At 43.9% G+C, this 12819-nt stretch overlaps 1 protein-coding gene across 1 annotated transcript; it reads right to left on the bottom strand.

Annotated features, from left to right (window-relative positions):
- Nucleotides 1-1771: 1771 nt before the first annotated feature.
- Nucleotides 1772-12347, bottom strand: ntmt2 (N-terminal Xaa-Pro-Lys N-methyltransferase). Its single transcript, XM_071346339.1, has 4 exons — nt 11784-12347; nt 8094-8266; nt 4060-4312; nt 1772-2526 (listed from the first exon to the last, which is right to left on the bottom strand). Exons 1-4 carry the CDS (start codon nt 12022-12024, stop codon nt 2270-2272), a joined length of 924 nt encoding a protein of 307 aa, XP_071202440.1. The 5' UTR covers nt 12025-12347; the 3' UTR covers nt 1772-2269.
- Nucleotides 12348-12819: the final 472 nt, after the last annotated feature.

The following is a 12819-nucleotide window of genomic DNA, read 5'->3' on the forward strand; positions in this document are numbered from 1 at the left end:
CAGACAGACAGACAGACAGACAGACAGACAGACAGACAGACAGACAGACAGACAGACAGACAGACAGACAGACAGACAGACAGCTGAGAGTGTTTACGGGGGAAATTTGGTTTTCTCACCATAGAAGAAGAGCCAGCCCAAAATCATCAGGTTCACTTTTTTTCTGTAACTTGATTTACTATGAGAACGAGGGATGCATATAAAAGTACATTCCTCTGGTCTAAATTCTCCCAGGGAAGGCAAGACAAACCTCCCCTCTCCAGTCTCTCTCTATCCCTGGTTGAAAGTATCCTGGCTGGGCTCAGAAGACTGAGGTTTCCCCTCCAGTGTGGAGCCCACAAAGGCTCACTCTATTCAGGATCAAAGCACAGACTGTCTGGGCGCTTCATGGGCCCAGTCTGGAAACTAGAAAAACGACCCTCTTGTTGTTGTCGGATTCCTCACACGAAGAAAGACACGGCTGCTCTAACAACATCTATTCAACAGTCTTTGCCGCATAATTCAAATGAACCCACTCTTTTATAATGGTAAAAACATGGATTGTTCTCTGCAGTGGTGTGTTTCTCGGTCATCAGCCCTGTCCCAAACAAGATTTTAGTCAGCTAAAGTTTTGCCGGGTTTGATATAGTCAGTCTGGACCCGGGCCCAATGTTCTCCACTGCTGACGTGACTGGACAAATTAGTGTTAAGTCAGCAAATATATTCAAACTGCTTCTGGGACATTGAGAAGTATTAGGACTGATCGCCTTGACTGTCACAGGCACTAACCACTTCTGAAAAGGTGACAGCACATTTGGCTGCTATTTGCCAAAGAGAGAAAAAAAGATCTACAAATTTCACCATGGGGCATTTTGATCTTTAATTCATACGGGATGTGGGGAATGTACGTATATATGGGTTGTTCACATCTCAAAATACTCTTTCTGACCTGAGAAAACACTGTGTGGAACATCTCACGCCATCCCTTCTCAGACAGGAGTTCTTACCAGCAACACTTTGATATATTTCATTTTTTTCTTCTTTTTCAGGGGTCTCAGTCACTCGTCATTGACAAGCCATCCATTCATACAGAATTAGGGAGGAACAAGTCTTCACCACTTTTGTACAACCCAAACCCACTTCTGTGTAACCGACTAGCCGTACACCCTAAATATTCAATGCGACTGCTGGATGTGTTTTATGCAGACAGAACCTGACAGGCCTGAACCGATGCCAAGGCAGATATGAAAGCGAGCACTGTCTGTCTGTCAAACCCAAAGCAGGAAGTAATCAACTCCCCTTCCTCCTCAGGGCTCCAGCTGAAAGTCATTAACCTAAACAATGCCATTCTTCTACTGTGGGCTAGTTAGGAACAAAATATACTTAGGAGCATTATCATAACCATTTGAGGGGTTCTAAATGATCTCTTCTTCTCCGTGCAGTGCTCATGTAGATTGCACCTTGTTCGGTTGTTGGCTTGGCTGGGAGAATGTAGTGTAACTGTAGTACTTTAAGAGGTAAATGGTTCAGTGTTTACATCCCAGACTTGATTATAATAGCCAACTATGATTACACATCTCTAATCCCATTACCTTTTGTTTCAGGAATATAATGAGAAACATACTCTGGACAGAAAGCATTTACAAAATCTAAATTCATGCAACTATTTCCATATGGTATGCAATTATAGTAAAACTTATAGTAAAGCTCTAAGGTAGTTCTCAGAGTCCAAACTATACAATTACTCTGTATTGTTCTGTGTGATCTCAAAGAAATACAGCAAGTCTAGAGGTTACATTGTACAGTTTAATGAGCATGAATACATTTTGCTACATACATCAGCATACCATATGAAAATACTTTTTTGTTTGTTGCTGAGGCAATTTGTTTGTTGCTAGGCAATTTGTTTGTTGCTAAGGCATTGTTTTTGCTAAGGCATTAGTTTAGGCTACAGTCTGCACAACATACTGCATTTCAACTTAACTATACAATGACAAACCAGAAAACATGTACTGTCGTGTAAAAAAGTAATCTACATTTAAAATCTGCAATATTACAGGCAGGTATAAAAAAAAAAAATAGACTGGCAAAAACAAAAGCAACGTAAAATCTATATATACACCATTCTGTCTTCATTGGAGTAGGAGTGTGCGCTTGTCAGGGTGCCAGTTTGCTTGTCAGTGGGTGTGAGACATTACAATCTTGTAATAGTGTGTCAGAATGTCTAATAACGAAGGTACTGTATACTGTCTATCTGCCAGTCAGTCCGTCCATCCGTTTGTCTGTCTGTCTACTGCATAGCGATCATCCACACAGGGACGATGGCGTCGGGGAATCCTTCTTGTTTCTCCACAGCCAGGACCTTCAGGCCGGCCTTAAAGATGATGTCCTTCATGATGTCCAGGTGGCGGATGATGCTGCTGTCGATGGGATCCAGCTTGCAGCCCTTCCGGGCCATGTTGTCCTTCATGATGATAACCCCGTTGGTCCGCAGACTCTTCTTACAGCGCATCAGGAACTGCATCAGGTCCCTGTCCGTCAGGTGACCTGGAGATGGGACAGCGCAACACAAGACCCACCAATCAGAGTGAGGGAGAGTCTGTCTGTCTGCCTGCGTCTATCTGTCAAACTTATTTTAACTATATAGATTTTATCCACCCATACTTTTTTCTCTGATATCTAGAACCTAGATTCGTCCTCCACCTCGAGTTGTCTTATATAACCTGCCCTACACGGAACGTGACAGGGCACACCCTAAGCATGACAGGGCTCACCAAATGAGTCAGGAGCGTGACATGAGGAGGTCCCCTAACATGGCAATATAAACACAACCTGAAATATCCCTTCACTGAAAAATCAATGCTGGTCCCTCCTAAAATAAGACTGGAGTTGGGCAGAGTTCTTCATACAGACTCTTTTAACTGCTGTTGACTGACAAGGAGCTCTGATATCTAATGTCTGTATGTTGCTGTAATGTCAAATCAACATCAAATCAAATGTTATTGGTCACATACACATGGTTAGCAGATGTTATTAAGAGTATAGCGAAATGCTTGTGCTTCTAGTTACGACAGTGCAGCAATATCTAACAAGTAATATCTAACAATTCCACAACAAATACATAATACACACAAATCTTAGTAAGGAATGGAATAAGAATATATAAATACAATTATTAACTGGGTGGTTCGAACGCTGGATGCTGATTGGCTGAAAGCTGTGGTATATCAGACCGTATACTACGGGTATGACAAAACATTTATTTTTACTAATTACGTTGGTAACCAGTTTATAATAGCAATAAGGCACCTCGGCGGTTTGTGATATATGACCAATATACCACGGCTAAGGGCTGTGTCCTAGTACTCCGCGTTGTGTCGTGACTAATAACAGCCCTTAGCTGTGGTATATTGGCCATATACCACACCCCTCAGGCCTTATTGCTTAATATATGGATGAGCAATGTCAGAGCGGCGTAGGCAAAGATGCAATAGATAGTATAGAATACAGTATATAAACTGCATGTCGCTTTAATATGACGTTCTACATACGGAGGTACTCACACTTACTGAATGTAAACAACCTCATATGGAAAAGACACAGTAGATGAGAGGTCAAAACATCACAAACATGACGCACACACACTATCAGACACACACTGTCAGACACACACTGTCAGACACACACTATCAGACACACACTATCAGACACACACTGTCAGACACACACTGTCAGACACACACTATCAGACACACACTATCAGACACACACTATCAGACACACACTGTCAGACACACGCTGTCAGACACACGCTGTCAGACACACACTGTCAGACACACACTGTCAGACACACACTATCAGACACACACTGTCAGACACACACTGTCAGACACACACTGTCAGACACACACTATCAGACACACACTATCAGACACACACTATCAGACACACACTGTCAGACACACACTGTCAGACACACACTGTCAGACACACACTATCAGACACACACTATCAGACACACACTATCAGACACACACTGTCAGACACAAACACACACGTAGATCCGAGAGCGAGTCTTACATGCACACCACTGCATCCAGATGACGTCATATTTCCTTGAGGGAGGTGTTAGCTCCTGCAGGTTGTAACAGTAGTATGTTTCTATGCGGTCAGCGTCGTCTCCTAGGTACTCCTCGTGGGCATGGAGCAGAAAGGCCTCAATCATGTCACACATCTCCATGGTCTCAAAGATGGGCAGGAGGACACCTTTAGATACCCGCCCAATCCCACAACCACAGTCCAGGGCACACTTAGTGTCAGCCTTACCAGGACCCTGTTTGAAGAATGGAATGATACACAAGCATGTACACATTGGTAAATAGACACACTACAGTAATGTAACAGACATTTTAAAATCCTTCCGCACAGGAAAAGTTTACGCAAACATCAGGCTACCTGGCGTCCTTTGCTATGATCACAGTAATACATATTCTTTTTTTCTATACCAGATGTCTGGCCTCTGTAACCCAAAAACCCAGAGAGCAGAAACAAGCACCACACCTCAGGGTAATGACACTATGAACTTTGACCTTACATAGAGAACAAAAAAATAACTTTGCTTGATTCATGCTCGTTTTAACTTCTTTGCATTTTGTACTCTGACCTCACTCCTCTCCCTCTCTTCCCTGAGGAATGAGTGGGGCCCCAGTCCGTGATTCGGTGAAAGATGGGGCCCGGAGGAACTCTATAGTTGTTGGAGGATGCTTCCTGGTTTGGTGAATTACTGCCACATTGCTCACATAGCTTGTTCTTCAGTTTAACCTGGCTGCACTCTACATTTCCCCACTGTGTTAGGTTTTAATGGAGTTGTCAGGATTAGAATCCAGACTCTGCACAGTAGAGTTTAAGGAGACCATGGAGTATGACTGAAACATAGTGTTCTCTTCCTCTGTCTAAGCTAAGGATGTCCTTGTACGAGAGAGCAGTTGAGCAGCACATGGAACGACGACTCATAGGTCTAGTACTATGAAATGTAGCCAGCTGTATAACGTTTCGGGTGACCCTGATCTAAGACTGTGTGTGTGTGTTGCAACTAAATGGAGACTATGTTGTGCAACTAAAGCTATATCCGTCATAACCAGGGCCTTTGCCATTGTCCATTAATTATAATCCACATAATAATTCACGTTTTCTATTGCTTCAGGATTATTTTCCTGTTGTAGCAATCTGGCTCAAATGAAGATCCTACATCTGTATATTATGTCTGCTCTAACATACAGAGGTGGAAAAATGACCTAATTGTCATACCTGAGTAAAAGTAAAGATACTGTAGCCCTTTCCTGCAGTCAAATGACCATGTTGCCTCATAGGAAAAAAGTTCTTATTATGTTTCATAATTTCATAATTAATAAACATGATTTTAAAGAAGCCGCAGAAAATCCAGTGTTTCTATGTCAAACGGTTTTATCTTTCAGTCTTCTGTGATGTATATAAAGTGTAATATTGGGATGCAAACTCAAAATGTAATACATTTCATCTCTATATCGGACATGGTACAGGTGTCTTCTTTTGTTTAAGCCCATAACCATGTGTGTGAGGTGTATGCTTTTGTTTGAAAGTAGATTTGTTTAAGACTACCAAGAAACACTCTGTGTGACCCTGATTTAGCCAACTGTAGTAAAAGGTTTAATAGAAAATGACTCAAGTAAAAGTGAACGTCTCACAGTAAAATACTACTTGAGTAAAAGTCTAAAAGTATTTGGTTTTAAATATACTTAAGTATCAAAAGTAAAAGTATAACTCATTTTAAATTCCTTATATTGATCAAACCAGACGCACAATGTTCTTTTTTAATTTTTAATTTACGAATAGCCAGGGGCATACTCCAACACCCAGACATATTTTACAAACGAAACATTAATGTTTAGTGAGTCCTCCAGATCAGAGGCAGTATGGATGACCAGGGATTTTGCTAAGTGTGTGAATTGGAACATTTTCCTGTCCTGCAAATCATTCAAAATGTAACGAGTTCTTTTGGGTGTCAGGGAAAATGTATGGAGTAAAAAGTACAACATTTTCCTTAAGAATGTAGTGAAGTAAAAGTAAAAGTTGTCAAAAATATAAATAATAAAGTACAGATACCCCAAAACAGTACTTAAGTAGTACTGTAAAGTGTTTTTACTTAAGTACTTTACACCACTGCTAACATGTGTATGTTACCTATACGCATCATTGTGAAAGTCCCCTGCTTTACCGCCCGGCGAGGAGTAATCAAGGATATTTTTCTTGTGACTTATTAAAGGTAATAAATGAAATGGCAGATTATTATAGTCTGGAATGAGTTCATAACTCTACTGGCAAGGGGAGATGCAGTAGACAGGTGTAGGCCAGATCAGAACTCTACTGGCAAGGGGAGATGCAGTAGACAGGTGTAGGCCAGATCAGAACTCTACTGGCAAGGGGAGATGCAGTAGACAGGTATGGGCCAGATCAGAACTCTACTGGCAAGGGGAGGTGCAGTAGACAGGTGTAGGCCAGATCAGAACTCTACTGGCAAGGGGAGATGCAGTAGACAGGTGTAGGCCAGATCAGAACTCTACTGGCAAGGGGAGATGCAGTAGACAGGTGTAGGCCATATCAGAACTCTACTGGCAAGGGGAGGTGCAGTAGACAGGTATGTGCCAGATCAGAACTCTACTGGCAAGGGGAGGTGCAGTAGACAGGTGTAGGCCAGATCAGAACTCTACTGGCAAGGGGAGATGCAGTAGACAGGTGTAGGCCAGATCAGAACTCTACTGGCAAGGGGAGATGCAGTAGACAGGTGTAGGCCATATCAGAACTCTACTGGCAAGGGGAGGTGCAGTAGACAGGTATGGGCCAGATCAGAACTCTACTGGCAAGGGGAGGTGCAGTAGACAGGTGTAGGCCATATCAGAACTCTACTGGCAAGGGGAGGTGCAGTAGACAGGTATGGGCCAGATCAGAACTCTACTGGCAAGGGGAGATGCAGTAGACAGGTATGGGCCAGATCAGAACTCTACTGGCAAGGGGAGGTGCAGTAGACAGGTATGGGCCAGATCAGAACTCTACTGGCAAGGGGAGGTGCAGTAGACAGGTGAAGGCCATATCAGAACACAACTGGCAAGGGGAGGTGCAGTAGACAGGTGTAGGCCAGATCAGAACTCTACTGGCAAGGGGAGGTGCAGTAGACAGGTATGGGCCAGATCAGAACTCTACTGGCAAGGGGAGGTGCAGTAGACAGGTGTAGGCCAGATCAGAACTCTACTGGCAAGGGGAGGTGCAGTAGACAGGTATGGGCCAGATCAGAACTCTACTGGCAAGGGGAGGTGCAGTAGACAGGTGAAGGCCATATCAGAACACAACTGGCAAGGGGAGGTGCAGTAGACAGGTGTAGGCCAGATCAGAACTCTACTGGCAAGGGGAGGTACAGTAGACATGTATAGGCCAGATCAGAACTCTACTGGCAAGGGGAGGTGCAGTAGACAGGTGTAGGCCAGATCAGAACTCTACTGGCAAGGGGAGGTGCAGTAGACAGGTGTAGGCCAGATCAGAACTCTACTGGCAAGGGGAGGTGCAGTAGACAGGTATAGGCCAGATCAGAACTCTACTGGCAAGGGGAGGTACATTAGAGAACTACACCAGATATGACTATCAATAATGAGAACCACACTAGATATGGCCATTAATAGCCTAGTTTCCATGTAACACAAATCCCCATTCATGTAAGTACAGCACACACATTGACCCTCTCCAGTCTTGTGGACCAAGTGTAACATTGGGGATTAATGTCTGGGGCTCTGGACACGAGGGTGTTGTTATAGAGCCGGCCTGGCAGAAGGTCAAGATGACCATTAGCGACATGATGTGTTCTGGGCAGAGGCACAGCTCCCTTTGTAGATGAGAAGAGATGGACTCATGGGAGAAGGTATTTTTATAGCAGAAAGATGATGCATTTCATGTCATAAACAGATACCGATACAAATATCAACTTGGGTTCTGTAACAGGTTCAGGCTCCGAGGTCACTACCACACAGTTTTCAACCAAGTCAGAGGTGTCATTTCAGTGACACACGTGTGATGTAGTATAGACTTACAATAAACCTGCTCAGAAAGTTCCTGGAGCCCTCCAGGTCGATGTGGGAGATCTCAACGAAGTCTCCCATCATCCCCTCCTCTGACGGCTCCACGTCCTCGTAGAACTTCTGTGCCTTGTAGTAGAAGTACTTCTCCCCTTTGATTTTCTCGCAGGTCACCGCGAAGAGCTTGACTGTGGGATACATACACACACACACAACTGATTGACCTTTTCCCATGACCATAGTCAAGTACCATTGTCATGTTATGTCCGTGTGAATAACACTCTTCACCACACTACTGGGGAAGAGGACAAAGTCACTCAGGAGGAACAGGTGTGCTGAAGAACAGAACAGGACACTGGATCACTAACTATGGACCGGATAAGAGCTGATGATCTGCCTGAGAGACGCATGATGATAATTTGATTATAAGTCTAAAAATAAGGGTGTTATCCAACCGCATGATCAGCTGTGGTATGGAGTAAGAGGACTACAGGTATGTGATGTAAACAATATATACGTTGGTACTGTATGCACCCAATGCTTTCATTATAAACTTTTACTGTTCATTTTGGTATTCAAGCCCGTGACCTTTGACACTGGGGTTCTACTTTTTTCTCACCAGTTTGAGTAAAATTATTCTATATGTTTCTATTTGTTTTGTAGGTCTTGTTGAGTACAGTATTTCCAGTGAGAGGGACCTTTGGTTAAAACTAGAAGAATCGGAACACATTTCTCTGGGCTTAGCCTAAACGTTGGGTGGGGGTCAGGGTGGGGGTCGGGTCGATGCATTTGTCAGCTGGAGACGTGTCACCACAAAATTTATGGCAACATGACGCAACAATCTCACTCTCAGAGTCCCTGATGTCATTATAAAGTCATTTGCTTCCAGTTGGACTCACGCCACAATGCTAAAAGGCACCCGACAGGGAAGAGGTCCAGGAGTGGGATTTCCACGGCCAACTCCAGACAATCAGAGGTTAAAACCAAGGGGAAGAAGACAATCAGAGGTTATAACCAAGGGGAAGAAGACAATCAGAGGTTATAACCAAGGGGAAGAAGACAATCAGAGGTTAGAACCAAGGGGAAGAAGACAATGAGAGGTTAGAACCAAGGGGAAGAAGACAATCAGAGGTTAAAACCAAGGGGAAGAAGACAATCAGAGGTTATAACCAAGGGGAAGAAGACAATCAGAGGTTAAAACCAAGGGGAAGAAGACAATCAGAGGTTAAAACCAAGGGGAAGAAGACAATCAGAGGTTAAAACCAAGGGGAAGAAGACAATCAGAGGTTAAAACCAAGGGGAAGAAGACAATCAGAGGTTATAACCAAGGGGAAGAAGACAATCAGAGGTTATAACCAATTGGAAGAAGACAATCAGAGGTTATAACCAATTGGAAGAAGACAATCAGAGGTTAAAACCAATTGGAAGAAGACAATCAGAGGTTAAAACCAAGGGGAAGAAGACAATGAGAGGTTAAAACCAAGGGGAAGAAGACAATGAGAGGTTAAAACCAAGGGGAAGAAGACAATCAGAGGTTAGAACCAAGGGGAAGAAGACAATCAGAGGTTAGAACCAAGGGGAAGAAGACAATCAGAGGTTAAAACCAAGGGGAAGAAGACAATGAGAGGTTAAAACCAAGGGGAAGAAGACAATGAGAGGTTAAAACCAAGGGGAAGAAGACAATCAGAGGTTAAAACCAAGGGGAAGAAGACAATCAGAGGTTAAAACCATGGGGAAGAAGACAATCAGAGGTTAAAACCAATTGGAAGAAGACAATCAGAGGTTAAAACCAAGGGGAAGAAGACAATTAGAGGTTATAACCAAGGGGAAGAAGACAATCAGAGGTTAAAACCAATTGGAAGAAGACAATCAGAGGTTAAAACGAATTGGAAGAAGACAATCAGAGGTTAAAACCAATTGGAAGAAGACAATCAGAGGTTAAAACCAAGGGGAAGAAGACAATTAGAGTATCGAACCATACATGTCAAGAACTTTCAAGACGTCTCAAGTCAGGTGTTCACTTGGCCGAGTAATGTTTGAAGGTCACAAGGCATCAGATTGTATTCTGATACAGTATTGGTGTGCACACTCGGGACGCCTTCAGGAGAGAGGGATAAGTATAGTAACACGGTCTAGATGTCCCAGAGGACAGGAAGACTGAGTGTGAAAGGTGTCATTCTGCCAGTCAAATGCCATTTTACAGCCAACTTCCCCTATCATCATCCACAATTAGTTCACCTCATTAGTGAAGGTAAAGAGTTACCAGACTCTGTGTCCTTTCATCTGTTTGGACAAACATCTCCTTGAATTTCAACACCAAGAGAATGTCAGAGGTTTACACACCAATTTACATGCAATTTGGGAATTGTTTGACAAGGTAAAAATCTGTCGTTCTGCCCCTGATCAAGGCAGTTAACCCACTGTTCCCCGGTAGGCCGTCATTGTAAATAAGAATTTGTTCTTAACTGACTTGCATAGTTAAATAAAGGTTCAATAAATAAACAAATAATGACTATGAAACTCTGACTGTCATGAATCATACACTTCTTGACATGGCACAGTGCTTACACACTTCACATGCCATTGATGGGGCAATTCCTGGACAGGTTAGTTTGACCCACTGAAATCTCCAAGAAAATTAGGAAATCAAGGTTGCGTTCGTAAATTCACTCTGGCTATCATCTCCGATTTCAGAGCACTCTCGTCTGATTGTGCAAGAGTGCAGAATAACTGACGAATTTACGAGCGCTCAACACCAGTTGAATATGGCCGGTGTTGGTAAACATCGTTAAGAAATAAAGTAATTACATTGTTGCCAGCAGCACAGTTACGGTCACCAACGCTCTGGATAACATGAAAACAGCCTAACCATCTCTGTTAGGGAGAGTAAAATGGTCAGTGAGCTGTTCTCTCAGTTGTGTCTGGAAGTAGCTAGCCAGCTAGCCAACGTTAGCCAGTTTTCTTGGGTGCTTGACTGCCGTAGTGAGGTCAGGATCAACCCTACTCCTTGGCCAGAGCATCCCGTGTGCACTCTGAACGCTCCGAGTGTGAAACGCTCTGAATTTACAGGACAATCAGACAACGCTCTGAATTTACAAATGCCCAGAGCGCACTCTGGTACTCCAGATTTAATTTGCGAACACACCCCAAGGCCACTGGACATACAGTACGAGTAACCTACTGCACAGTTAGCGCTTCTCTCTCTTTACTATATATCATCATGCATTGAGATGCATAGGTTCCACCTCTTGTTTAATCATGATAAATGGTCAGGATGGTGGGATGGTCAGTATGGTTAGATGGTGGGAACATTTTCAACTGATTATAGGACCTGAAATCAGGGTACACCGAGGTGATTGTGAGAGCTATAGATTAGATGAGAGCTATAGATTAGAGTAGGTGCTTGATTGCACATTCTCTTTGTTCTAGGAGTTGGCCAGTATGGTGCCATATCAGACAGCCAGAAAGCACATAGTGTAGTTGAATAATTGGTTTTATTCACGCAGGGAAGTCCCATTAACACCAGTGTCTCTCATATAGCATATTCCCACATAGATCATTTACAGCCTACGGTACAAACTGTATCTCTGCATGCGTGTTAAGACTGATTTAACCCTCAAAAGTACACACATGCTCAAACACACCCATTTCCCCTCACTTTGCCCAGAGCCCGATGAAGGCGGTTGGTGGCGCCCCTCTCCTTACCCAGAGGGATCTGCTCCAGCAGGTACAGGAAGCTGGCGAAGAACTCCATCCTCAGGCTGTGGTGCAGATGGAAGGACAGGCTGTGGCGACACATGGACACATCTGTGTTCTTCCAACGGTCCCGATGGGCCTGGTGGAGGGCTTGGAACTCCATGTTAGGTGGAGAGCTTGAAGACACCACTGCCCTTTTTGAATCTTCCAGGCTCATTCTTGCCTTGTCTGTATCCAGCGCAGTGTCCATCGCAGAGATTCAGTGTGTGTGAACCAGATGGTCTGTGTGTGTGTGACCTAGTGTGCCTGTGGCAGTGTCTCTGCTCTGTGTCCAGTCCAGCGAGCGAGCAGTGTGTGTGAACCACACGGTGTGTGTTACCAAGTGTGAAGGTGTTGTTGCTTCTGCTGTTGCTTCTGCGGTGCTGCTATATCTGTGGGTCTGGGGTCCCCTGGTACCTTCTCTAGCAGCAAGGGATCGGCTGTGATCCCATCTTGGGGCAGTGCTGAAAGCTGCTCCCCGGCTGCAGGCACGTTGAGTGGCATCCGAGCTTTCAACCCACAAATACCAGCAGCACACAAGATACGTTTCCCCTGCCCCTTACAGCCGTATAATGTAGCAGTTATTTTTAGCAGTCTTCTCATGTTTGTATCTATGCATAGCCACAATGTTCTTGTCTTTGGATGCCTAAGTTACAAAGTGATAGGTCCGCAAAACGTATGGTAGACCATGCATGCATTCACTCAACAACATGTGAATGTTTCTATCTATTTAAAGCGTTGAATGGAGACATTTGGACTTAGCTGTGCCTATGCACATGATAAGGCATGGCCGGTCTAAAACTCAAACCGTGTGACATTTATTTTCTGCCGATAGTCAGACGCTGAAGCTTTGCCCTAGCCTCTCAGTATTTGTAGTCGCTGCACTTCTGGTCCAGATATGTGTCAGGCTTATGGTTCAAGAATCTGCTTTGGTCATGTCTCCAGGGAGATCCCCAATGTGTACGTGCCACTATGTCACTACGCTCAATCAACATTTCAGATCACA

The sequence above is a fragment of the Salvelinus alpinus genome, chromosome 16 (genome assembly GCF_045679555.1).
Source record: "Salvelinus alpinus chromosome 16, SLU_Salpinus.1, whole genome shotgun sequence".
Taxonomy (NCBI): Eukaryota; Metazoa; Chordata; class Actinopteri; order Salmoniformes; family Salmonidae; genus Salvelinus; species Salvelinus alpinus.